This window comes from Cynocephalus volans, chromosome 7 (genome assembly GCF_027409185.1).
Source record: "Cynocephalus volans isolate mCynVol1 chromosome 7, mCynVol1.pri, whole genome shotgun sequence".
NCBI lineage: Eukaryota > Metazoa > Chordata > Mammalia > Dermoptera > Cynocephalidae > Cynocephalus > Cynocephalus volans.
Window position 1 is genome coordinate 161,608,914 of NC_084466.1, and position 26,062 is coordinate 161,634,975.

A 26,062-nucleotide genomic window follows, 5' to 3' on the forward strand; every position below is an offset into this window, starting at 1 on the left:
GCGGTTGGCTCCTCTACCGTCCGGCAGTGCGTGCAGCAAGCGCTTACCTCTTGATCTTTGCACGCTCTAGTTTTATATCAACACAGTTCTCTCTGTAGCCACAGTTGATGAACTTTTCCTCAATTTTCATCAAGGTGTCATCCATCTCTTTCAGTAAAAAGCAGCCATCAGGAGGCTCGCTGTCCGCTGCCTCCTGGGCGACTGTGATCTGCAGGCTCACGCACCTGGCGGGACAGATGCCTCCTCAGTGGCTTCTGAGGCCACTGCGTCAAAAACCCTGGGGCTGTGTCACCTTTCAAGTTTGGCTACTGCCATTCTCTCTAGTGCTCACCCACAGATGCTGGAAGAAACACCTGCAGGACATTTCTCAAAAACTGGAAATCAAACAGGCCACATGCATTGATCACAGCGCGAAAAACTGGAAATTAACAAGACCCCGCTCCCAAATTCAAAAACTTTCCTAAATGACTCACAAGTAGAAAAGATAGCCACACTAAAGTGACAAACTGTAAACACCAGATCTGTGGATGCTGCCAAGTGGAGTTCAGAGGAGCATGAGGAAAAGGGGACAGATGCTCAGCTCAAGGACCCCGCGCTCAGCTCGGGACAGCGTGAGCAGCCCCTCCCTCACCAGCACAGAAAGGCCCTCACGAAGGGGAAGCAGAAAATAAAGAAAACCAGAATAAGGCTAAATTCCCTTTTGCTGTGGTCAATAAACCCAAAGCTGGTTCTCTGACAAGCCAGTTAAAGTGGAGTCTGCAATTCTGCTTCCGAAGAAGAGAGATGTCCAAGATAAGCTATCGTAGGGGACGTGCCTGAGACAAAGGCTTTTCAAAAGCTATAAGAAAAGACGCTATCTATATTTATGCTAATACAGCCACACACCTAGAGGAAACAATTTGTTATGCTCCCCCTAGGGCCCCGAGGCCACCTTCCTAAGTCAGACAGGAAGACGTGTGGACGGAAGGCTTGCTTCCCAGGGAGCCTGTGGAAGTATAGGGCACTTCTGGAGTTTTCTGGAGCTCTGTGGAGGAGGCGGGTGCGTGGCCCCATCACGTGACAGCATAAAACTTAACAGATGGAAGAGGGTAAACCACAACTTGGATGTGAACGAACAGTTTTTCTTATAGAAATCTACCTGGCTTCCAGGTCTGTGGTGAAGAATTCCAGCATGGGCATCCTGTTAGGTCTTTCTTTCTTGAGAACCTCAAAGGCATCTATGAGTTTTTGGAAAAGGTGGCAGACCTGGGATGACACCAGCATTGATGTTACTATGCATGTGTCGCTCAGAGCCCCACGGCGTCCCCTCTGCTGAGCACGGGCGTCCGCCACGTGTCCTCACCGTGATTTCTCGCCCCTCCTCTTCCGTGGACAGAAGCGTCTCCGCCAGCGTCAGGGCTGAATTGTACCACAACTCCTCGGTCCCGCCCAGGCGCTGGGCCCGCTCCACCAGTTTCCTCGCTTGTCCATAGTTTTTTTCTTTGTTGGCCAACTGTGCTAGAAGCAACAGGCATTGTGACTCTGCAAAAGGGTCATCAAGCTCCTAAAAAAAGATGCAGAGGTAGATATGGATGTATATGACTCTGGGTACATAGAATAAGATACGTATACGGGGATCAGGGGGTGGGAAGAGAGATGGACAGAGACAGACAGAGGGAGGGAGGGGGAGGGGGGAGGGAGGGGAGGAGGGGGGAGGGAGGGGAGGAGGGGGGAGGGGGAGAAGGTTGGAGAAGGAGGGGAGGGGGAGGGGGGGAAGGGGAGGGAGGGGGAGGGGACGGGAGGGGGTATCGGAGGGGGGAGGGGAGGGGGAGGGGGAGAAGGTTGGAGAAGGAGGGGAGGGGGAGGGGTGGGGAAGGGGAGGGAGGGGGGGTGTGGGAGGGGGGAGGGGAGGGGAGGGGGAGGGGTGGGGAAGGGGAGGGAGGGGGAGGGGGTGTGGGAGGGGGGAGGGGGAGAGGTGGAGACAGACAGGTGAGGAGGGGGCGATCCAGTGCGGGGAGAGGAACCGGGAGCAGCAGCCGCACTCTGGGTCTGGCCCTGGGGCTCCTCTGGCAGCTGAAGGCTGAGGCCTCGTATTTGCTCTCAGGAGAGACACCTGTGTGTGGGGACCCACTTCAGGGACCCACTTCGGGGGCTTGGAGACCACGGTAACAGCCCCGCAGAGCCCGGAGCGGAATGGCCTAGCGCCTTTCCTCCGGCACCGGCTCCAGCGCTTCCGGGTGGCTCTGGCCTCGGGGAGAGGTGGTCACCACCTAGGATGGACGGGAGCCCACCTGAGCCCAGGTGCCTGCTGCAGCAGGACGAGCGGGCCCCCTGGGCTCCCCACCTGTCAGCTCGCCCCTGTCCTACCAGCGCTGATGCTGAAGCCCCTTCCTGTCGTGCTCCAGAGGCTTCTCTGGAGGCCTCATGGTAAATGCCAGAAAAGATGGGGCAATTTTAAGACAGTTTAAACAATTTTTAAAAATTGTTTAAAATTTAAAAATTGTTAATAACAAAGGAGCATGTTGTGTGGAGGGAGTGGAGTTGGTGACAGCTGGTCACAGCCATGTGCTGACTGGGCTCTGTCCACGGAGGAGGCAAGAAGGCCGGGATGTCACGTCCTGGGCCCAACCGGAAGCCCCAGCTGCTTGTGTGGACAGAGGAGACAGGACGTGGCCAGGCTGGGACAGAGGGGAGGGACTGGGCACAGGCCAGCACAGGATCTGTGAGGAGCTCTCTGTTGTCCTCTGACCACTCCACACATTTCATTGTGCCCAGGAAGAGGGAGGGGATGCCGTCCACCAGGAGAGACAGGGCCAGGCCCGATGCAGGTCCCTCCTGGAAGCCACAGCCTGGACCACGAAGAGTGTGTACACAGGGCTGGGGTCCACAGCAGCCCACCGGGCGGTTGGGGGTGGCTTGGGGTGGGAAGGTGGGGGCGTCTCTGCAGAAGAGCATTTCTGGCCTCTAGGCCAAGCCGGCAGGACAGTGCAGGGCTCCAAGGGCCGAGGCAGAGGCCCAGGAGGCTGGGCTCAGGCAGCGAGGCCAGCATGTGGCTGAATGAGGCCCAAGCAGAGCCGGCATCTGGCGGCCCGGTCAGGGGCGCTGCACGGGGCCAGCAGCCCGGCCAGGGTGAGCATCACATTGAGAGGAGGAGCTGTGGAGGCTGGCCAGGGCCAGGCCCGGGGCTGGAGCACCCGGAGAATGGGCGGGCGCAGTGCAGGGTGAGTCCAGCACCAGGCTTTCTGGTGTGGACACTTGTGTGCAAGGAGGCAGAGCTGTGTTCTGAGGAGGGGACAGCAAGAGTGACCAGCTCCTGTGGACACCCACAGGAGACGGCCTCAGCTGATTGGTCACTGGGTCATGGGGCCTGCGTCCCAGGGAGAGAGCCAAGGGGTGGGCAGAAACCCAAGAGATGTGGACCTTGGGGGCTGGGAGTGTGGGGGGTGCGAGAGAGAAGGGAGCCAGAGAGGGTGGGGGAGGGGTGCCAGCAGCCAGGAAGGAAGGGGACAGGGCAGAACATGGTCCGCACACTTGGACTCAGCAGTCACTGCTAGCTGGGGAGCAGGCGCGCTGCAGTGCATTTAGGGTCTGGGTTTAGCTGGGAGGGGCGGAGGGGCTGAGCTGATGGGGAAAGCTGGGGACGGACGCGGGGGCTAGGAGACCTGTTTTGGGCAAGATGTAGCATCATGGCCACACAGCAATGGCAGGAAAGGAGGTGGCCACAGACCACATGTGCACCAGGCTGACATCGTCCCAACTGTCCTGGGGACTGGGAACCAGGGCCGCACTAGGCCCAGGATGTGGGCTAGGTCCCATGGGAGCCTCTCCGAGTCCCCGTCCCTCACCAGCCTTGCTCCTGTCCCAAGTCCAGGGCCTCACGCCTCCCACTTCCTTCTGCGTCCTCCTGCCTGCACTGGGGCTGATGCTTGTTGCCTAGAACTCTTCCACCCTGTGCTCCCTTTGTCTCAGGAGAGGCCACTGTCTCCCAGGGCCGAGTGTGGCACCCACGCATGTCCCATCCTGCCTCTCTCTCCTCCCCAGCTGGCCACAGTGGTCTCGGTCCAACTGGGGAGAGGCTCCCTCTCAATTCTAGTTGGCACACACCTGTCCCCTTGCCTGAGAACCACACACACTTGTCCTGCCTGAGATCTGCACACCTGTCCCCCTGCCTGAGATCTGCACACACTTGTCCTGCCTGAGATCTGCACACACTTGTCCTGCCTGAGATCTGCACACCTGTCCCCCTGCCTGAGAACCGCACACACCTGTCCCCCTGCCTGAGATCTGCACACACCTGTCCCTGCTGCCTGAGATGGAGTCTGAACCTCACTAGGCTTGGGTGGGTGTCACTGAATTTTTATACCATTACGAAGTCTTTTTTTTGGTGGTGGGGGGGAAGTCTTCTTTAAAACAAGGGACAGGCTGTCTGGCTGTGTAGCTCTGCCTCACCCTCTTAATGAAGGAAAGTCTAATATCTTGACAGAAGATACAGCGTGTGTCTGGAGGTGGGTCTGGGGAGCAGTTGACACTGGCAGGAACTGGGCTTCCCTTTGTGCTGGGTTTTTCCATCCATCCTAGATTTTCCCTGAGGGCAGCCATCGATGGGACAGCAGAACCCAAGAGGGAAGCCAGAGCCCACTGGCTGAGGAGAACAGACTGGACAAAGACAAGGCTAGACTGATGTCACCTGGACCACAGTGGCCCTATACATGACCTGCCTTCTAGAACAGACCACTGCGCTCTGGTGGAAGGCACCACCCAGCGGCCCTCCAAGCTTTCATCTCCCACCTACAGCATCGAAAAGAAAGAAGTTAAGAGGAAAGCTCGAGGACAGAACCAAACCTCTGAGATCCAAGAGAAAAAAGGGGCGGCAGAAACAGACCCAAAGCAGTTACTGGAAACAGGCACTTTAACAAGCTGTGATTAATAAGTTCAAGCAAATAGAGGAAAAGATGGACAAAGGATTTGAGAGACAGACTTTCCACAGAGATTTGGACCCATAAAAGAGAACCAAGTGGATTTTCTAGGACTGACAGGTACAAAGCAAGCTTCAGAATGGCAGGTTCCTCTTCCACAGACAGAAGCCTCTCTCTGTGCACAGGTCAGGGGGACCTGCTCTGCATGGTGGTGCACTGAGAGGGGCTCCTCACCTGGAAGGCCAGGTGAGCTTCTGCCAGGAGCAGCCGTGCGGGCTGGTGCAGGTCCATCTCCAGCAGGACCTCTGCTTTCAGCATCCACAACTGGGGAAAGCAGGTTCCGTCTAGGTCCCTCCCGGTCTCTCCATTTATTTTCAAAATCTGTAAGAGACCACAGTCCTGAGCTGCCACTGTCCCACGTCTGTGTCCCCTCGATATGTTCTATTAAAGGAGGCAGGTGACTGCACACACACAGGAAGCTGGGCTGCCACCAAGGGTCCTCAACAGCCCTGTGGCACGGAGGACAACCCGTAGGTCCCAGGTGCACTACCAAGCTCACACCTGTTGTGCTCCTGACAAACCTCACGTGTCCTGGACTCCTGTCTCTTCTTTTCCCTCACAACCAACTGAGCCACCACCAGCCTCCCTGACATGGCTCACTCTCTCCCTCTTTCTTCGTATCAAGCAACACCCTGACCGGTATGGGACAGGCCACCGAGCTTTCACAGCTCAGCAAGTTGCATGACTGACCCTTGCCATCCTGGACTTGGGTGGCAGGCCAAGCCCTGGCCTGCTGAAGAGCCTGCACACTCTGAGATCCCAGCGTCTTCCTACCATGCCTCACAAAGCCTTGACTTTGGGGGCACCCCTTCGGCACCAGTGTTCTTTGAGTAAGACTGTGGCGGTTGGGATGGGTGACTGCCTTTAAGGGCAAACCCATAAGGGGTGGGCCCCTGTGGTCTGGAGGGAGAACCAGTTAGTGATCAGTGACAGGGGCCTCAAGAGGCCAGCTCTGCTCCATGGGGAGCCCCCTGGTGGCTGCCCCCAGCCTCACTTCCCTCAGTCGCCGCTTGGGCCCCTGGCAGCCCCTCCCGTGGTGGTCTTCACTGCACGTCAAGTTCATCTTCCCTGGGGCATCCCAGGGCCTCGCAGGGACGGGTCCGTGGATTTCCCATGAAACCTGGCACAGGAGTTTGTGCACAGTAATTCTGGCCGGCTGCTCTAGCTGCGACCCCACAGCAGCCAGTCACCAGCACCTGCGGGCTGTGCGCCGAGCACGCTCACCTTGTCCTTGGCTACGAGAGGTTTCATCCTGGGGAGCTGGCCCGGAGGTGCCTGCTCTCTCAGCACAGGCAGGCTTTCCTCTGACACAGGCTCCTTGTTTTTCTCTTTTCTCAACGCAATCTCTTTCCTGCAGCTGTGAAGCGAGACACACAGGGGCCAGTACATACATGAAGGTGCTCAGCTTCTTCAGCGATCGAAGAAATGCACATAAAAGCAGGTACAGAAGCCATTACTCTCTCAAGTGTGTACAAAGATCAACAGAAAAGCCCTAGGGGTTCGCAGCACGTCTGACTCCCAAGTTCACGTTTACAGCCCCTTCCCTCTCCCCAACTCCAGACTCACATGTCCAGCTACCACGCAATGTCCTGACATAGGTGTCAGTGCGCCTCTCAGACTCACTGCCCCAACCAAGGGGCAACAGGCCCCCAGCCCCCCACTCCCCCAACATGGCACCCACCCATTCACTGCTGCCATATGCTGCCCACAACACTGTCCCCCATCCACTGCCCCCATCAACTGCCCCCTTACACTGTCACCATACACTGCCCCCATTCACTGCCCCCATACACTGTCACCATACACGGCCCCCGTACACTGCCCCCGTACACTGTCCCCGTACACGGTCACCGTACACTGCCCCCGTACAGTGCCCCCGTACACTGCCCCCGTACACTGCCACAGTACACTGCCCACCAAAACTGTCACCATACACTGCACCCATACACTGTCACCATACACTGTCCCCATACACTGCCCCCATACACTGCCCCCATACACTGTCCCCATACACTGTCCCCATAAACTCTCACCATACACTGTCCCCATACACTGTCACCATACACTGTCCCCGTACCCTGCCCCATAAACTGTCCCCGTACACTGTCCCCGTACACTGCCCCCATACACTGCCCCCGTGAACTGCCCCCGTGCACCGTCCCCATCCGCCACCCCCATCCGCCGCCCCCTTACGCCGTCCCCGTGCGCCGCCCCCATACGCCGTCCCCGTACACGGTCACTGTACACTGCCCTCGTACACGGCCCCCCTCACTATCCCCGTACACGGCCCCCGTCACTGTCCCCGTACACTGCCCCCCTACACTGCCCCGATACACTGTCACCCTACACTGCCCCCTTACACTGTCCTCATACACTCTCTCCTGTACACTGCCTCCATACAGTGTAAACTGCGAAACCGTACACTGTTCCCATACCCTGCCCCCAGACACTGCCCTACAGATACTGTGCCCCCCTACACTGTCCTCCATGCACTTGGCCGAGGGTCTCACAGACACTCTGCCGTCCAGCTGCAGTGACGGAGTAGGGTCCTGGTGCTTAGAGGGGACACAGCCAGGGCCAGGGCCGCATCAGATGAGCCCAAAGGCCCTGAGCTTCCACAGGGCCACCCAGAGGCACAGGCGTTGGTGCAGAAGGGTGGCTGCGTCCCACCGTCTCTATGGGCTGCGCTGTTGAGAGGCGCACCTTGCCTGCTCTGAGTCACAGAGGTACACCTGCCGTAGCGCCTCCTGGTGCTGAGCGGCTGCTCCTCTCAGCCTCAGATCTGAACACACCTGGGCCAGCCTGTGGGGCAAGGGTGTGACAAAGAGGGTTAATGCTGTCAGACAGGACACAGTGTCAGAAGACGAACTGGTGCTGAATTTAGTGTACTTCATACAAACTTGTGAACTATAAAAGAAATATGTGCTTTGATGACATTTACATAACAATATAATTTTTAAATATAATTTTCAATAATTTTTAAAGCTATCAAATTTCAGATAGAATTTTAAAAGTCATTCATTCATATACTTTATTTGATTCAGTACTTATGGTCTCAGGGTCACCTTTAGAGGCAAAGATAAGGCATGGCAGGTGGGCTCTGACCACCCCATCACAACTTCAAGCAGAGAAGCTCTGCTTCGGTTCTTGCTTAACACATTTTTGTTTTGACATGATTTCAAGCCCACAGAAAAGCCGCCCGACACTGGAAGGCACTGCCTACGTGCTCCACCCTGACCCCTCGGCAAGAGCCCTAGCACCTCGTCTGCCCCTCCGTCTCCCACCCCCGGCCGCCGCTATCCCTACATGCCAGCCCCTTTATCCCTAAACACTTCAGTGTGTGTTTCCTTAAAAGTAGGATATTCTCTTAAGGGTCAAGTAGAAAGTTTAAAATACAAATGCCATTCTTATATTCAAGTAGTTTGATTTACCTGACTTACAAATTTTAGGGACCTTCCTGTTTATGCAAATAGTCAACTACAGAATTAACATTTTAAAATGTTTGTTTTTATACTGCACTGGGGAAATTTTTACTCTATTTACTTAAACATTTCCCAGTTTCCCTGAAGATAAAGGAGGTGTACCGACCGCAGGCGGTAGAGATCGGCGAGGCTCTTGCTTTCAACCACGGAGTCCGCGATGAGTACACCCAGCTGCAGGACCGGGATTGCCAGCTCGTACAGGAACATCTTCTGCAGGGCCTTGGCCAAGTGGTCCAGAAAGTATAAACTGTACGTCTACATAAGTACACAGCAAACACACAAGGTCGCAGGAGTGGGACGGGTGTCAGCCGCTGGCTTCATGGCGCCAGGCACCCAGCAGGTGCCCGCCACGCGCATGGACCAGCGGCGTCCTCTTCCTCCCCATCCTCACTACTGGGTTTCGTTCTGTCGTGTGCGGTGGCGTGTTTCAGCCCCCAGGCGTGAAAATCCTCACAGGACACGCATCCAGGTATGTGTTTATTCAAATTTATGTTTTCGTTTCTTTTTTCCACTAAAAACTACTGATCCATTAAAAACTGAATTTCTTGTGTACACATATAACTGCTTTAAAATAACGCTTTCTAATAGTGTTCAAACAATTACTCTACAGTGGGAATTTAGAAAAGTTGGATGACACTTTAAAAGTCTACTTCTAAGAACTGGAGAGTGCACAGTGTAGGGAAAAATTATGGGCCAAGATCTGGGAAAAGATGGCTATCAAAAGAAAGGAGCCTGGCATCTGGGCACATTCGCCCTGGGGTGTCTGGTCAGCTGTGCTGCAGGACAAGCACAGAACCTGGAGTTTGGGCCCCCCAAAAGCTAAACTCTCAGCTGGGTCCCTGAGGGGCTGCACCCTACAATTCAGGGCAGTCTGGAAGTACACTAGCCCTCTCAGGGACCATAGCTAAGCTCGGTGGCATTTTTGGTGCCCTGGAAAGCATGTGATTCTTTGAGAAGACTGATAAATAAAATCAGTAGCTCCTAGCGCAGCCGACAGAGGGAGCGGGGGCTACACAGACATCTCTGAAGATCCCACAGACAGTGAGAGACAGTAAAAGGACACTAAGAATAACCTATGTCAATACATTTGAAAATTTATATCCAATGGAAACATCCCAGAAAAACACAGCCCACAAACACTGCTATAAGAACAAACAGAAACTCTGAAGAATTTTATAACTATTAAATAAACTGGATCCATAATTTAAAATCTTTCCAAATAGAAGATCTAGGTACAGACGGCTTTACCAGGGAGTTCTTCCAAACATTCAAGGAACGAACAACTAATCTTACGCAAATTCTACCAAAGAATAGTAAGCAAAGGAACACTTTCTAACTGACTAGAAGGCCAACGTAACTTTTTACCAAATCCTGGTAAGGACATGGTATGAAAGGAAAATTAAACACCAGTCTTTCCATGATCACAGAGGCACACACCCTGAACAAATAGTTGCCGGTTGAATCTGATGGCAGAAAGAATGCATAATATGTCACGATCAAGTTGCGTTTATTCTGATGATCATTAGAAAAAAAATCAAAGTAATTAATTTAAGGCATAAGGGAGAAAATAATCATCAATTAGGTAGATGGATAAAAATACTTGATAAAAATCTACAGCCATTCGTGATTAAAATTCTTAGCAAACAGAAATAAACTTCCTTAATCAATAAAGAACTATAAAAACCTACAACAAATATCAATTATACCTAATAGTAAAATGTAGAAAACAAACTTCTCCTTCCAGATAGGGAGCAAGGTAAGGGTGTCACCATTTTTATGCGATGTTGCCCTGGAGGTCCATGCCAGTATGGTAAGGCAAGGTAAAGAAATAAAAAGTGTGAAGATCAGAAATTAGAAAATAAAATACCGTTTGCAGATGAAATGATTATTACACACAAAATGCAAAAGAATCTACAGATAAATTACTAAAATTATTAATAGTTTAACAAAATTAATGCCTACAAGGTCAAAATGAAAACAATTACATTTCTATACTTCATCTGGAGTTTAAAAATGAAACAAAAAGGTATATTTCCAGTGGCATCAAAGGTGTCAAATACATGGAAATAAATCTAACATGTGCATGACTTCTGTGCAGAAAACTTCAATGTCGAGAGAGGTTAGAGGCCTAAACCAACGGAGAGAGGGGTCACGCTCCTCCACCAACTGATTTAGAGATTCAACGCAATCACAGCCAAAACTCCACCAGGGTTTGTAGTGACCCCGACAGGCTGATTGTAGGATACACACAGAAACACAGTAGAGAATCAAAAGATGAGCCAAGACCTTCCTGAAGAGTAAGGTGAGGGATCTTCCTTACCAAATATTTGAGATTATGAAGCTCAGGAACTGGGACAGTGAAATGCTGGTGCAAGCACAGACAAACCAACAGAAAACACGTGGGGACCTGAGTAGAACCGTGCAGGTGAATGCTCAGCTCATGACCAACGTGGCACCACACAACGAGGTGACATCTGGATTTCAAAACCCAAAGCCTGACCCCTTGCCTCACACCACACACAGAAATCAATTTCAGGTGGATTGCAGATACGGCAGGTAAAACTATAAAGGTGGAAAGTATTTCCACCTTTCGGAAAAATATAAGAGAATATTTGCATAACCTTCAGAAATGGAAACTTAAAAACACAGGACACAAAAAGCACTAACCACAAAAAGTGAAAAGATTAATAAATTGTATTACATTAAAACTAATAATCTCTATTCATGAAAAGACCCCACTGAACAGTGGAACGACAAGGTGCCACATGAAGGTGATCTGCTAGTCAGGTGACTGCCAAAGTGTTCTCTCCAGAGCACATAAAGGATTCCCTCAGATCTATAAGGAGAAGACAGAAAGCTTACCACCACACGGGCAGCAGGCTGGACAGGCACCTCACAAAAGAGGACATCCCTGTAGCAGGCAGTGTCTGATTAAACCTTGGTGAGATGTGACCACACACCCGGCAGGTGGCACAAATTAACATGGTGGACAAGGCTGGCAAGGGTGTGGGTGACAGGGACTCTCTCCTCTGAGTTGGGCAGTGCACTGGGACAGCCCTTTGCAAAGCAATTCAGCAACATATGCTCTAGGTGCAGATTCACATACTCCGTGATCCAAACATGCTGCTGCTGGAGTGTCCTCCAGACACGTGGGCATGTGGGCCCCGAGACACATGTGTATGGACATTCATAGGAGCTTCATCTGTGATAGCCATGGGCTGGGACCAACCCAAAGGTCCACCAGCGAGTGGACGAACAGATAAACTGTGGTCCACTTATGCAATGGAGGACTCCACAGCAATGAAAGGGAACATGCTCCCGTGACCCCCACGAGCACCAATGAACCCCACCACAGTGCACCGAGAAGAGCCAGACCCAAAGGCAACATCCCGAATGCCTCCATTGCTGCAACAGCCCTGGGGTACTGGACACCAGACACCCCTGGAACCTGAGCGTGGGGTCTCATATGGCTCACGTGACTCAGATGAGGATCCTGAGATGTGGAGTGTCCTGGGGCATCCAGGTGGCCCTAATATCACCACATGGGTCCTCGGAAGAGGAGCAGAGGGAGGCCTGACCCAGAGGCAGAGCCTGAAGAGACGAGGCCAGGGAGGACCCTGCCCTGGAGCCCGGCGTGAGGCCAGCCCCGCCACTGCTTGGCGTTGCCCCCGTGATGCTGATCTCGGCCTCCACAACTGTGAGAGTGTACATTTCCGTTGCTGGAACCACCCGGTTTGCAGGAACTTTGTACAGTAGGGAACTCGGTGTGCCTGCGTGGTTGTAGTGGCTTGAATTATGTCCCCCCAAAACTAACTGAAGCCTGAATTGTGTCCCTCAGGTTTTATGTATTAGAAACTTGGCCCCCACTGAGACTGTTAAGAGGGTGGGAAATCCTATTATGGCAATTGAAAGGTGGAGCCTTGAAGAGGTGATTGGATTGTAGGACTGTGCAGTAGTGAGTGGATTAAAAGTTAAATGCTGGCAAGGTTGCGGAGAAAAGGAACTCTCATACATTGTTGGTGGGACTGCAAAATGGTGCGGCCTCTATGGAAAATGGTCTGGAGGTTCCTCAAACAATTGCAGATAGATCTGCCATATGACCCAGCTATCCCACTGCTGGGAATATACCCAGAGGAATGGAAATCATCAAGTCGAAGGTATACCTGTTCCCCAATGTTCATCGCAGCACTCTTTACAATAGCCAAGAGTTGGAACCAGCCCAAATGTCCATCATTGGATGAGTGGATACGGAAAATGTGGTACATCTACACAATGGAATACTACTCAGCTATAAAAACGAATGAAATACTGCCATTTGCAACAACATGGATGGACCTGGAGAGAATTATATTAAGTGAAACAAGTCAGGCACAGAAAGAGAAACACCACATGTTCTCACTTATTGGTGGGAGCTAAAAATAAATAAATAAATTCACACACACACACACACACACACACACACACACAAAAGCCGGAGGGGGAAGAAGACACAACAACTACAGTTCCTTGAAGTTGACACGACAAGCAAATAGAAAGGACATTGTTGGGTGGGAAGGGGGAGAGGGAGGAGGGAGGGGGGTTTCTGTAATGACAGAATAATCAACCACATTGTATATCGACAAAATAAAATTAAAAAAATAAATAAATAAATAAAAGCACTCTGCCAGTAATGAACAACAACAACAAAAAAAGTGGTGGCCGGGGGCGTGGTTCTGAGGGCTTTAAAGGAAGAGAGGAGAGTCTGTCTTTCTCTTTCTCTGCTCTCTCTGCTCTGCCATTTTGCAATGTGAGACCCTTTGTCACTGAAGGCACAACCAAGACCCTCACCAGATGTGTTCCCTGGACTTTGGACTTTCCGGCCTCCAAAACTGTAAGCAATAAATTCCATTTTCTTATAAATCACCCAGTTCCAAGTATTTTGTTGCAAGCAGCAGAAACGGACTAACGCAGTGGTAAACACAGAGCACAGGAGGGACCCTTCCCACAGGTGGCGGCAGTTGCTGGGGACAGAGTCGTGGCTGGGAAGGGGCTTGTGAAGTCCGGGGGGCTGACAGTGCTCTGTTTCTTGACTAAGCTAAGCCCCTGTTGTATGTATTTATCTGGTTGTATTTCTCAGCAGACTCACTGGACGTGGCCACAGGCCAAGGGGACTCACCGGCTTCTGGACGCTTGATGCATTGATAGTGAAGTCACTCTTATCTTGTTTAAATACAGATAGCAATTCCTCAGGACAAGAATAGAAGGCCCATTCTTCTATGCTTGTCGGTAAATCTTCAAGTTGTCTGCTAGGAACGGGGGTTTGAGACTGTAAAGGAAAGAATGCAGGATCTGCTTTAAGAGGTGGAGTTTAAAGACATATGCCTCATGGCACAGCTGTGCGGTGGACAGGCTGCGAGCCTTGTGAAGACAGCGCTTCTCCGGTTCTGCCCTTTGGGACTGTGCCTGTGAGGGCTGCAGATCTGAGCTCTCTGGAGCCTATGGACCATGGCCACTTTTGATTTTGCTTACAAAATACGCTTCCGACCTCATTTCCAAGCAGCATAAACAGATGCCTTCTGTCCCCTGCTCAGCCAGTCTCCCCGGGAGGCCCCAGGCTCAAGACCTCACGGGGACTAGGGCTCTGTGGCCTCACCTCCCACACCTCCCACACCTCCCACACCCCCTGCACAGCGAGGGCTCCACGAGGATTGTCCCACCGGAGCCCCACGTGAGGCCGCAGCTCTGGAGAGCTGGGCAGACAGAGGTTTCTCAGACCTCCCGGGCACGTGGAGAAGTAAACGTTTTCAGGGAGGAAGTTCTCACGGGATGAAGAAACTGCTTTTGTCCCTGTTCCAGGACCCAGCCCAGGTCCCTGGCCCCAGCACCCCCAAACCCAGACTGTGCCTGTCCCCAGCAGCCTCTGAGCCAGGCAGAGCAGAGCGGCACGCCGCGCGCCAACTGCACATGTCAAGTGGCTGCTCCAGGCCTGGCACAGGCGGGGGCGTGTCAGACACCCCCTCGTGTTGTCCCTGGGGAACCTACAGAAGTGAAGTCACCACCTCCATTCTGCAGAAGAGGAAACTGAGGCACAGAGAAAGTCACAGGCCCCGAGGCCCGCGTGTGGCAGAGCCGGGGCCCCAGTGTACCCCAGGGAGGGCGGCAGCTGCAGCGCACGTCACCTGCTTCGCATCCTTGCCCTTGTCCTTGCCCTTGTCCTTGCCCTTGTCCTCCTTCCCTGTCCCCTTCTCCCTCTCTTTGGTCTTCTCTTTCTCCTTTTCTTTACTTTTCTCCTCTTTTTTGGGCAATAACAGATGTGAACTGGCTGCTGCTGGGATTTTACTTTCTGAAATTAATTTTCCTGCTGTTGTCAAAGAAACCTGGAGGAAAAATGAAATCCAAATGTGCAGCATCCGCGGCAGACCACAGGCCACCTCCTCCCACTCCAGGGGAGCCGCTCAGATCAGGAAGTGTTTCCAGGGACTCCGATGCTCTGTGTGGTGGCCTCACATCCGTCCAGCAGCCGTGACGTGGTCACGCCCTGCAGAGCAGACAGCTGGGCCCGGCCCGGGGCTTGGGCACCCAGCGGCTGCATGACCCGTGCTTGGACCCTGCATGCCTGCTGCGCTCGGGGCTTCCTGTAGGTGAACTGATGCTGTCCCACAGCACCCCTCCCTGTGGCCGGGCCAGGCAGGGATGACGGGGACTTCCCCGCAGGGGTTGTCAGGACAGAGGCACATGATCACGACAGGCCTTGGGCTGGCCAGTGTGGCCCTGGACGGGGTGTCGTCAGGGGCAGGCTTGGCCAGTCCTCAAGGAGGACTTGCCACTCCACAAAGTAAACTGGTTTAATGTCTCTAATTAAGGGCGCATTTGAATAATTTCTAGCAGTTCTCCTCAAACAATCACAAAGCATCCCAGTGGGAGCTCACAGCCCCAGGGCCTGCTGGGGGCGGAGGGGCCCTGCTGGAGGCAGGGCCTGGGGCACGTGGGAGGCCAGGGCGGCCTTCCCAGCCACTCCCGCTCTTGCCACTGCTGCGGAGTGGCTGCCCTGCTCAGCACCCTAGTGGTGGCTCTGGGCAAACTTGTCCTCAGAAGAAAGGCCTGTCTGACTGATGCTGCCCTGTCGGGCACTGCCCATGGAAGGCCTGGGCAGGTGTGCATGGGCTGTCCGTAAGGACAGGAGACCACTGAGAGGCCCCACACAGAGACAGGGGCAGGGGCTGCATGAGACAAGGTGGCTATGCACAGGGTGGGGAGTCAGGGGACAGAACAAGGTTCTGGAAGCCCACTGAGCTGGGTGGTTCAGGATCTACTGCTGCCACAGCTGCCCACAGACAGGAGGACTCGAGCTGTGGCTGACCATGCGCCAGCGTGGCTGACCTCGGCAGTGTTGGGTGGTGGTTGGGCAAGGCTGCTGGGGTGGGCTTCAGGGCACAGGAGGGGCCGATTAGGAGGGAGCAGTGAGACCCCTCCTCTGAGGAGTTCTGGGAGCCTGGAGGGGTGCAGGGCACGGGCCGCGGGAGTCGAGGGGGGTCTTTGCTCCATCTTGTTCGTCAGGCTGACGGTATAACTTGATGGAGACGGAAAACGTGGGCATCGTAGGAGAGAAACTTGTTCACATCTCAGAGGTCTTTAGATAACGTATGCAAAGGCTTCAGTTTCCTTAAAGAATGCCACTGCGATCTCCCAAGGGAAACAGAGAGACACGAGCCTCCAGATTCTGGGCCCAGCTGGGGGCCCCACACCGCGAGGCGTGGCACCTCACCTGCCAGAGGCGCCTGAGGAAGGCGTGGGCCAGGAGGCAGGCGTCCTGGTGGCTGGCAGCGCCGGGCCCCACCACCAGGGCCAGCAGGATGTGCGCGCGTGCCAGCGCCTCCAGCTGCCTCACGCTGTGCAGCCTCTCCCAGGAGGCTGCCTCCCCGTCCTCGGACGCCGGGCTTTCAGCAGGTGTCTGCACAGGTGTGTGCTCCTCTGCAAAACAGGGTGCCCAGCTGAGAGCTTGCCAGACTGGGGGGCCTGGTGAGGCATCCCCTCGGACCAGCTTCCTGCCCTCCCCCTGCCCACAGTCGAGGACCCTGGATCTGTGCAGGCGACCCATCAGGGCATCGTGTTCTGCGGCCTCCCATGATGTCTGCCCCAGCACCAGGCAAGAGGTCATGTCTGGGATGCATGCAGCAGCTGCCCACAGGCCTGGGCATGGGGACAGCTGCGTGACTGCCTCTTTTGAGGCTGGTTTGGGTTGAGGGTCTTGAGCCCTGACTCATCCAGATTTGTGAGCTGGACTTTGAGTGGACAGGTCCGCGTGCTACTTTCACATGCAGACTGGAGGCTGGCACTCTCCTGGGCTCTGACCCTTTCCTGTAGCCCTGAATTCTGCAAGCCCAGGATGGAGGCTGCCTCCGCACCAGGAATGAGAGTCCGCAGAGCCTGGCCTGGGGCCCGTGTCCAGGCCCCTCAACTCTCTGGATCACTGACCTGCTGGGGCTGATTCTCCCTTTTGGTGTAAAACGCTCTCTTGCTGGGAGGAAGGAGCCAGAGGAGGAGCTGAGGGGCCGCCCTTCCTCTGTCACAGGTAGAGATCTGCCACTCTCCCGTTTGGCCCTGGTGTCCCCGCAGAGTGGCCCTGTGCTTCTCAGTCCCTTGGCGTGGGCACCTCAGGCCACTCAGAATGCCCTGTGTGCTACTCCTGAGTTGGGTACCCTGGCGCCCTACAGCTACGGCCCCGTCCTGTCCCGACTTAAGAACCCCACCACTGCTCCCCAGGGCCTTGGGGTTCTGAGAAGGGCCCCCCACCTGTCCTGACCATAAGCTCGGGGGTTGTCTGGAGCCTGCCCTGGACCCAGACTGGACCCATAGCTTGTGCACATGGAGCAGACACTCAGGGCAGCCTGCGGGTCTCAGCTCCTTTCTTCCTGCAGGATCCCAGTGGAATCCCGCAGAACACTCTGTCCCCTGCTTTGTGCCTGGGCTGGAGTCCAGGCATGTGGTTTCTGAGCCCCTGGATGATTTTGGTCACAGCAGGGATGCTGAAGTCTGCCCCGGGCTGCCTACTTGGCAGCACACCTCCACCTCCCACAAACTGCCACAAGCAGGGGCCTGGACAGGTAGAAGCCTGGCGAGGGGAAAACCGCAGACGTGAGCTCCGGGTGGATCTGCAGTGACCGTGGGAATGACCACAGTGCCCGCTCAGCTCCTCCCGTCTCCACAAGGAGGTGGCCCCGGGCCAGGCCCAGACCCTGTCCATGAGGACGTGCCCCCACCTCTCCACAAATCTGGACATAACCTTTCATGGCAGGATTGGTTCTCTGAATTCCCCTCTCCTGAGGAAAGCGCCGCAGTGAGCAGGGGCTGCTGCCTTCCCCGGCCGACATGCCCGGCCCACACCTCCCAGAGGACCAAGAGGATGCGGTCGGGGTAGGCAGCACCACTGGCCGCTGTGCCTGCTCACCCTCTGGTGTGGGCTCCGGCTTGGGGGCATCTCCAGGGGGCTTCATCGCCAGCAGGATCTCGATTGCCCACTCGATGTGGAAGACCACGTCTTCAAGAGGAAACTGTTTGTAATACAGCCACTCGCTGAATTCCATGATGTAGTCAACTTTTTGCCACTCACTCTCTGGCTTCTGTGGGATTAAACACAAAAGCATGACACAGGCCCTGTACTGATCAATCCAACGTCGTAAGGAACTAGTATTGAAGAAAGGATTTATAAAATGGCTTTATTGGTTCATTTGCTAGACAAAAGCGTTCGTTTCCACCTCTTATTTACCACATAGAGATCACCTCTAGTAAGATGAATTTTTCCCTGTAGGAGCATGAAGATGTTCCAGTCACAGGCAAAGATGGTGGTGGGGGGGTTTGTTCTCAAAAATGAGTGTGTGGGAGACTAAAGCTTGGCAAATGCTTTCCATGCCTTCTGCTCCCTTTGTACACACGTGCCTGCCACCCTGCCCAGATCGTCACAGATCCCCGGTGTCCCCCGTGCTGCAGAGGGAACTCTGAGCAAGGCTCCCTGGCAGCCTTGTCTATATGTGGCTTTATCCAAGAGTTCGGAGATTTCCTCCATCTCCTGCTGGAGTGGAGGCTCCCAAAGGGCAGAGAAGGTGCTTGCTTTGTCCTGCACACAAAGCCAGAGTCCAGTCCCAGGCCTAACGTGCACAGATTGGGGTGTGCAGTATGGGGCGTGGAATGTAGGGTCTGAAGTGTGGGTGTGAGGTGTGAGGTGTGTGCTGTGGAAGGTGAGGCGTGGAAAGTGAGGTGTGGAAGGTGGGGTGTGGAAGGTGGGGTGTGGAAGGTGAGGTGTGGAAGGTGGGGTGTGGAAGGTGAGGTGTGGAATGTGGGGTGTGGAATGTGGGGTGTGGGATGTGGGTGTGGAAGGTGGGGTGTGGAAGGTGAGGTGTGGAAGGTGAGGTGTGGAATGTGGGGTGTGGAAGGTGAGGTGTGGAATGTGGGGTGTGGGGTGTGAAAGGTGAGGTGTGGAATGTGGGGTGTGGAATGTGGGGTGTGGGATGTGGGTGTGGAAGGTGGGGTGTGGAAGGTGAGGTGTGGAATATGGGGTGTGGAATGTGGGGCGTGGAAGGTGGAGTGTGGAATGTGGGGTGTGGGATGTGGGGTTTGGGATGTGCATGTGGAATGTGGGGTGTGGGATGTGGGGTTTGGGATGTGCGTGTGGAATGTGGGGTGTGGAAGGTGAGGTGTGGAAGGTTAGGTGTGGGATGTGGGGTTTGGGATGTGGGTGTGGAATGTGGGGTGTGGGATGTGGGGTTTGGGATGTGCGTGTGTGGGGTGTGGAAGGTGAGGTGTGGAATATGGATGTGTAAGGTGTGTGGAATGTGGGGTGTGGAGTGTGGGGTTTGGGATGTGGGTGTGGAATGTGGGTGTGGAAGGTGAGGTGTGGGTTGAGGTGTGAAGTGTGGAATGTGAAGTGTAGGGTGTGGGTTTGGGTGTGAGTTCAGCCAGTGGCAGGTGGAGACCATCACCTGGGTGGGGAAGATGGGAGGTTGGAGGATGTTGAGGAGAACAGGCGTTGATTTGGGTGTGAAACTCTAGGAAGAGGGAATGGCCAAGTGGGTCACGGCTGTAGAGTCTACAGTGGGGGGTGGTCCGGGCTGGAGACTGACGACGGCAGAATCAGTGGTGTGCTCAGCTCAGGACCCTGGGGAGCTCAGAGCACTAAGGGCGTGAGAGTTGTGGAAAGAGGGAATCTGAGTTCTTAGCCCGGGTTTCTGTCCCTTGTGAAGTGCTGGGGACGAGGAGGAGCCAGCCGGGAGGAAGCCAAGTGAAGGACGTCCACCGATGAGAGGCGAGGCTCAGACATCCCTGGGGGTAAGACGGGGCCTCAGAACCGACCGTGGAGGTTGTTGGTGGCCTTGACCCAGACCGTGCAAGTGGGGGGAGGGGCAAGAGCCTCAGTGGAGGGTTTAAGAGGAAATGGGCCATCTCCTCCACAAGTAGGGCTGCGCCACGCGAAAGAATGACGCTGGACTCCTACGTCACACCATATGCATGACTAGACTGAAAATGGGGTCAACAGCCTGAACACGAGAGCTAAAACTATAAAACTCTTAGAAGAAAACATGGGAGTAAATCCTCATGACTTCGGATCAACAATGGTGTCTCAGAGGCAATACCATAAACGCAAGCAACCAAAGAAAGATTGTTGGACTTCATCAAAATTAAAAACTGTCGTGCTACAAATGGTATCACCATGAAAGCGAAAAAGTGTTTGAAAAGACAACTCACAGAATAAGAGAAAATAGGTGCAAATCGTATATCTGATAACCATAATCTGGACTTGCATCCAGAATACATAAAGAACTGCTAGAACGCAACAATGAAAAGACGAACAACCCAATTAAAAAATGGGCAGAGGATCAGAACACACATTTCTGCAAAGAAGACACAGGAGTGGCCAGTAGGTACATGGAAAGATGCGCAGCATCTCAGTCATTAGGGAAACGCAAGTTCAAACAGCGAGATGTCACCTCACGCCCACTGGAATGGCTGGCCCCGAGAGCCAGATGACATCGGATGTGCAGAGGGTGGAACCCTCCGGTGCCGCTGGTGGGAATGTGCAGCCACTTTGGAAAACAGTCGGCAGCTCCTCAAGCAAAGGACCCCATGACCAAGCAATTCCGTTCCTAGGTATATACCCAAGGAACTGAGAACATATGTACATGCAAAAACCTTACACATATGCTCATAGCAGCATTTCTCACGACAGCTAAATAATGGAAAACACAAACGTCCATCAACAGACTAATGGATAAACAAAATGATGCACACGTCATGGAATATTATTCGGCCATAAAAAGGAACGAAGGGGGCCGAGCCCGTGGCGCACTCGGTAGAGTGCTGCGCTGGGAGCGCAGCGACGCTCCCGCCACGGGTTCGGATCCTATATAGGAATGACTGGTGCACTCACTGGCTGAGTGCCGGTCACGAAAAAAAAAAAAAAAAAAAAAAGGAACGAAGGATCGATCCACGCCACGACATGGATGAAACATGAAAACACCACGCCGAGGGAAAGCAGCTAGCCACAAAGGATCACATATTGTGTGAATCCATTCGCTCAGGCGCCTGGAGCAGACAGACCTGCAGACAGCCCCCGGGTTAGTGGTCCCTGGGGCTGGTGGCATGGTGGGGGATGGGCAGTGAGTGCTAACGGACACAGGTGTTTCTGGGGGGTGATGAAATGTTCTAAAATTGATTGTGGTGATGTTTGCATAACCCCGAGAATTTACTATAAAACATCATACTGTACCCCCCTGAGAATTTACTATAAAACATCATATTATACCCCTGTAGAAAAGACAATGAGAGGAAAGGGCTGGGCTCAGCGAGGAGAGGGCCCCACGTGGCCAGCTCATCCTGCCCTCAGCGGCTCCTGCCCCATCATGTCCTTTCCAGCTTTCTCTGGAGGAGGCTGCGTCACTGCATGACCCCCGTACACCCCAGCAGGGCAGTCCAAGGGACAGACGGCCAGGAGCAAGGCACAGGGGCTCCCCACGGCCACTCGCAGCAGTGCCCAGGCACCTGAACAGCGAACGCAGAGCCCATGCGTGGACCCAAGGCAGCCTGCTGACCACCAGCCCCTAGTCGCCCCCATGCCAGGGGTTGGCCTGGACCCTGCAGCAATGCAAAGACCTCCTGCTTTACAGAAAAGCCTCTAAAGATATTTACTAACAGTTCGTGCCTTTCAACTCTGAGAACTGGGACACCTTTGGTCCCCACAATTAGGTTCTCAGGTGATTCCCTCATGGGCCTGGCCAACCTGCTAACCAAAGGCACCAAGTCAACAGCCAAAGAGCATGAGAACGTCTGTCGCGGCTTCTCGGGGGTGAAGAGGAGGGAGCAGATATCCCCAGGACCCAAGTCCTAGAACGCTGCAGACCCTGCTGTCCTCCACAGCCACCGCCCCATCTGGGCACCCCAGACTGCAGAGAAGCCTTGGCATTTCCACGTCCCTGTCCCCAGTCAGTGACCAGGACCCGGCAGTGCCCCGGCCTCTGCTCAGCAGCCACAGCTTTCTTACAGTGCCTGCCCCAGCAGCGCCCAGTTGTTGAGCTTCTCTCCGCACGATTCATCTCTACAATTAAAAATAAGTTCTATTCACCATCACCCAGAGTTGATGGGATTCCGACCTGCAGCGCCTGGATCGCGCTGTGATAGCAGGTCAGCTCTCCGTGGACGTGCTTCGAGTTCAAGGCCAGGCGGTGCCACATGCTCGCCACGTAGCCTTCGCTTTCGTCCTTGAATTTCTGTATTTCCATCGAAAAATTCTGGCCAAGTTTGGCCCTCACAATGACCATGTGTTTGAAAATCAAGCTAAGGAAAAGCAGGAAATAGAAGTCAGTGCTTGAATTGAATACAAAAGTGCTAAATATACATAATGCATCCAAAACATAATTAAATTATTTGTCCACTTTCCTACACACAAAGATAAACCAAAATGGAACCGAGATGGCTTGGGTTTTGGTGCTGGGTTGTGTTTTAAGTCTCTGCTCTTCTCGTGTTGAATTCTTACTGGGGAAGCAAAGTCACTTGGTGGGAGCGGGAATGTGGGGTCGCGGCGGGGCACTCACAGGCGGTGGGCCGTCCGCGGCAGCGCCTGCACGGCCTCGTCCAGCACCTTGAGGCCGCCCTCCCAGTCGTTCTGGTCAGCGTGGCTGTGGAACAGCAGGCCGTAGAGCGCCGCGCGCAGCGTGAGGTCGTCCTCGGCCCCTGCGCCAGGGAGAGGAGGGGCTCAGACCTCTTGCTCACCCAACGCCCTCTGACGCCTGGGACGAACCCGTCCAGTTGCAGTCCCGATTCGGAACTGCGGCTACACAGATGCCTGAAGGCGAGTGCGTCCCCTGCAGGGCTGGCGTGAGAGTGGATCTGTGTGGCCCCTCCAGCCCGCCGCTGGCCTGGGCACCTTCTGTCCGCAGGGACCAGCCCCTCTTGTCTCATTGCTGGTTTATGCTGCTCATTCCCCACTTACGTGGAGGATTTTGCTCTAACAGAAACAGCCCCGCGTCTGTGTGCATTAACAGAGAGCAAGTGGGTTGCAGTCGCCATCCCAATACCTGTGGGACGCAGGAGTCTCCCGGGAAGCACTCCGAGCGGACGAGGACACAGCGCCCACGCCCCGTGTGGCAGGGGTTCTGGAGGCATGCTCTTGATGCCGACCTGGGAGAGCACGCGGCAGATGGCCACGGCACGCCCCACCACACACTGTAGAGCCGCGTGGCACTGCGACCCCATGGGTATTTTCTAGATCTGAAATCATGGATCCACTCAGGGCACACGTGTCCTGTGTCTGTGATACACGCACATCGAGAGCTACCTCTGTGGAGGCCAAGCACCATGTGACAGCACAGACTCGGTGGGACGTCCCTGCCCCTCACTTCAACGCCTCTGTGGGCCATCCTTGCCGCGGATCGAACGCAACGACAGGCTCGATCCTGTTAGAACCAGTCTACGGTGCTAGTGTCTGGGGCGAGCTATGGAGGAACGTGAAGGGGGTCGTCATGGCTCCACCCATACAAAGTTTCTGGCTTACATGGTTGGGCATGGAGCTCTCCTTTCCTCTTGTCACCTGTTGCTCATAACAAGTTCTCCACAGTAGGACTGCCAGGTTGGAGGGGCCAGCGTGCCATGGCCCTGCCATCCACTGGCTAAGGGACTGCCCAGGCAGGGCTCAGGGGCTACCTGGGGTCCCTGGGTGCTGGCTGGGGAGGCTGCTCAGCATCTGAAATTCGGGAACCAGGTGGGTTCTGGCAATGTGGCTGCTTCCACTGCTGGGATTCGTCATCGAAAGCCTGGCCAGGGGAGCGCGGAACCGCAAACCGGGCTGGCGAGGGTCACCTACATGTTCTTTCGCCTCCTACTGATGCAGCGGTCGCGCCCTTTGCTCTGCACCCCCTAGACTCACAGTGACACATGACATCCAGTCATGATCCACGGCCACGGCGCTTGGATCACCCAAGGCTTTTCCTATCAGCTGTGGAGGTGTCGTGGCAGAGACCCTGCCTGCAAATATTCCAGGGGACTGTCTCCCAGGCGGGAGCCTAAATCGGCTCTAAAATACTCAAGGTTCCTAACCATATTTCCATTCTACAGAATTTAAAGGCGTCCCAAATACACATTAGGACTCTTACATTAATAGGTTTGATTATTTTTTTAGCAGATAATCATTTTTTTCTGTGAACATGGATTGGTATTCTAAAATATGGTTTATTGTTAGAAGGTCAGTATTTATTTTTGTTTTTTATGTTTTGGGTTTTTTTTTTTTTTTTTTTTTGCAGTAGTATATCTCCACATTTTTTATGGAAGCAAAAAAATACGATTCATCTGTTGGCATAACCAAGAGGCTAGTTTTCAGGTGGCCAGTGCAGAGGACAACCGTGCTCGATCTGGCTCCGGCTGTGCATGGCCCTGGAGTGGGGAGACATCCTGGGCTTTGGCTTCTTTGCCTGCAGAACAGGGACTTCACGAGGTAATTTACAGAAGCACACACAGTGTCTGTCCTGCACTGCATGCTGGACGGACGTCACCCATGGTCACTGCATGATTAGGTGGCTTTGTACAAGGCGCAGGAATTTGACCGTTCTCAAGGCCTTCCCTCGCCTATGCTGAGAGCCCTTGGCTCTGTCTGCCTCGCAGCGACAAACCTGGGAGAAAATAGCCTTCCGTGGTCCCACTGCTCTGGAAGTCCGCTGTAGGCCACTGGTGCAGAAACAGCGTTTTTCCTTTTTCCTGAAGTAAAAACAATAAACAATACGTACATTTGAAAGTTGCAATTTACTCTTTCACCTTCTTGCTTTTCATTGGGCTCTGTATCTAATGACAGAAATTGCAGCTAAATTTCTGAAGTACTAAGTCACAAAAAATCAAGTCATTTCGTGCGTAAGAAAAAGCTCTACAGTGCAAGGTTAGTTACATTGCAGCACATGTGCACACACACGCACACGCAAACACGCGCGCACACGCACACACGCGCGCACACGCACACACGCGCGCACACGCACACACGCGCGCACACGCACACACGCGCGCACACGCACACACGCGCGCACACGCATACACACGGAGACCACTGCCCTCACGTAACCTGTGGTTTTTTCAATGTGAAATATCTAAGGCAGTTTTATGGCTCTAAATCAATGGGATAAAAAGCATACTAGGAGAAAAAACTGCATGGGATGCACTGAAAGCCATGCTCACAGGGACGTTCACAGCCATAGAAGCCTATCTTTACAACAAGAAAGACCACAGATCAATATTACAACTTTCCGTCTTAAGGAACTAGAAAAAGTAGAAGAAACTAAACCCAAAACTAGCAGAAGAAAAGGAATCATAAAGAGAAGAGCAGAGATAAACAAAATAGAAATAGAAAAACAACAGAGAAAATCTATTGTTTATAAGTTGTTGGTTTGAAAAGATCAACAAAATTGACAAACCTTTAGCTAGACTGGCAAAAAAAAAAAAAAGAAAAAAATTCAAATAACCAAAATAAGTAATCAAAGTGATTAAGTAATAAAAGATTACTACCAATTTTAGAGAGATAAAAAGGATTACAAAAAGATCCTTGAGCGGCTGCACACCAACAGAGTGGACAATCTACAGGAAACGGATGAATCCCTTGAAATGCACAAATTACGCAAACCCACTCAAGGGAAAGTGGAAATCTCCTGTGGGAGCGAGAACTACATGAAAGCCACGTGCTTCTCTCCTGCTTTTACTCAGCAAGAAGCAACACAGGGACCGACGTCTATATCCAAATGCGTGGGTGTCTCTCCCCACCAGGGAGCCAGCAGTTCCCAGCAGACACCAGCTGGGTGTCCTCGGATTCGATTCCGGCACCGTCCATCTGGAGACAGCGTCAGACGCCACAGGTTGAACACCCCCACGCAGGCGCCAGTCGCACGTCCAGAGCTCTGCGACTTCCCACCACCCTGTCCTTGGGCATCTCACAGAACTCAGGGAAACACATACTTCCATCTACCAGTTTATTACAAAGGCTATTTTAAAGGATACAAAGAAACAGCCAGACGGGAGATGCATAGGGCAAGGTCTGGAAGGGTCACAAGCGCAGGAGCTTCCGTTCCTATGGAATTGGGGTGCGCCCGCCCCAGAACGCGGGTGAGTTCAGCTGCCCACAAACTG

At 53.7% G+C, this 26,062-nt stretch overlaps 1 protein-coding gene across 1 annotated transcript in view; it reads right to left on the reverse strand.

The window, feature by feature from the left end:
* The window catches only part of CFAP46 (cilia and flagella associated protein 46), a 121,209-nt gene that overhangs the window by 42,722 nt on the left and 52,425 nt on the right, over positions 1-26,062 (reverse strand). The window contains exons 25-38 of the mRNA XM_063101626.1: positions 24,568-24,652; positions 22,498-22,636; positions 22,057-22,240; positions 17,865-18,036; positions 16,182-16,387; positions 14,596-14,793; positions 13,593-13,742; positions 8,544-8,692; positions 7,659-7,757; positions 6,180-6,312; positions 5,130-5,276; positions 1,343-1,543; positions 1,139-1,245; positions 48-224 (exon numbers count right to left, since the gene is read on the reverse strand). Coding sequence (XP_062957696.1) covers positions 48-224; positions 1,139-1,245; positions 1,343-1,543; positions 5,130-5,276; positions 6,180-6,312; positions 7,659-7,757; positions 8,544-8,692; positions 13,593-13,742; positions 14,596-14,793; positions 16,182-16,387; positions 17,865-18,036; positions 22,057-22,240; positions 22,498-22,636; positions 24,568-24,652 — 2,147 coding nt within the window. The remainder of the gene's footprint in view (positions 1-47; positions 225-1,138; positions 1,246-1,342; positions 1,544-5,129; positions 5,277-6,179; positions 6,313-7,658; positions 7,758-8,543; positions 8,693-13,592; positions 13,743-14,595; positions 14,794-16,181; positions 16,388-17,864; positions 18,037-22,056; positions 22,241-22,497; positions 22,637-24,567; positions 24,653-26,062) is intronic.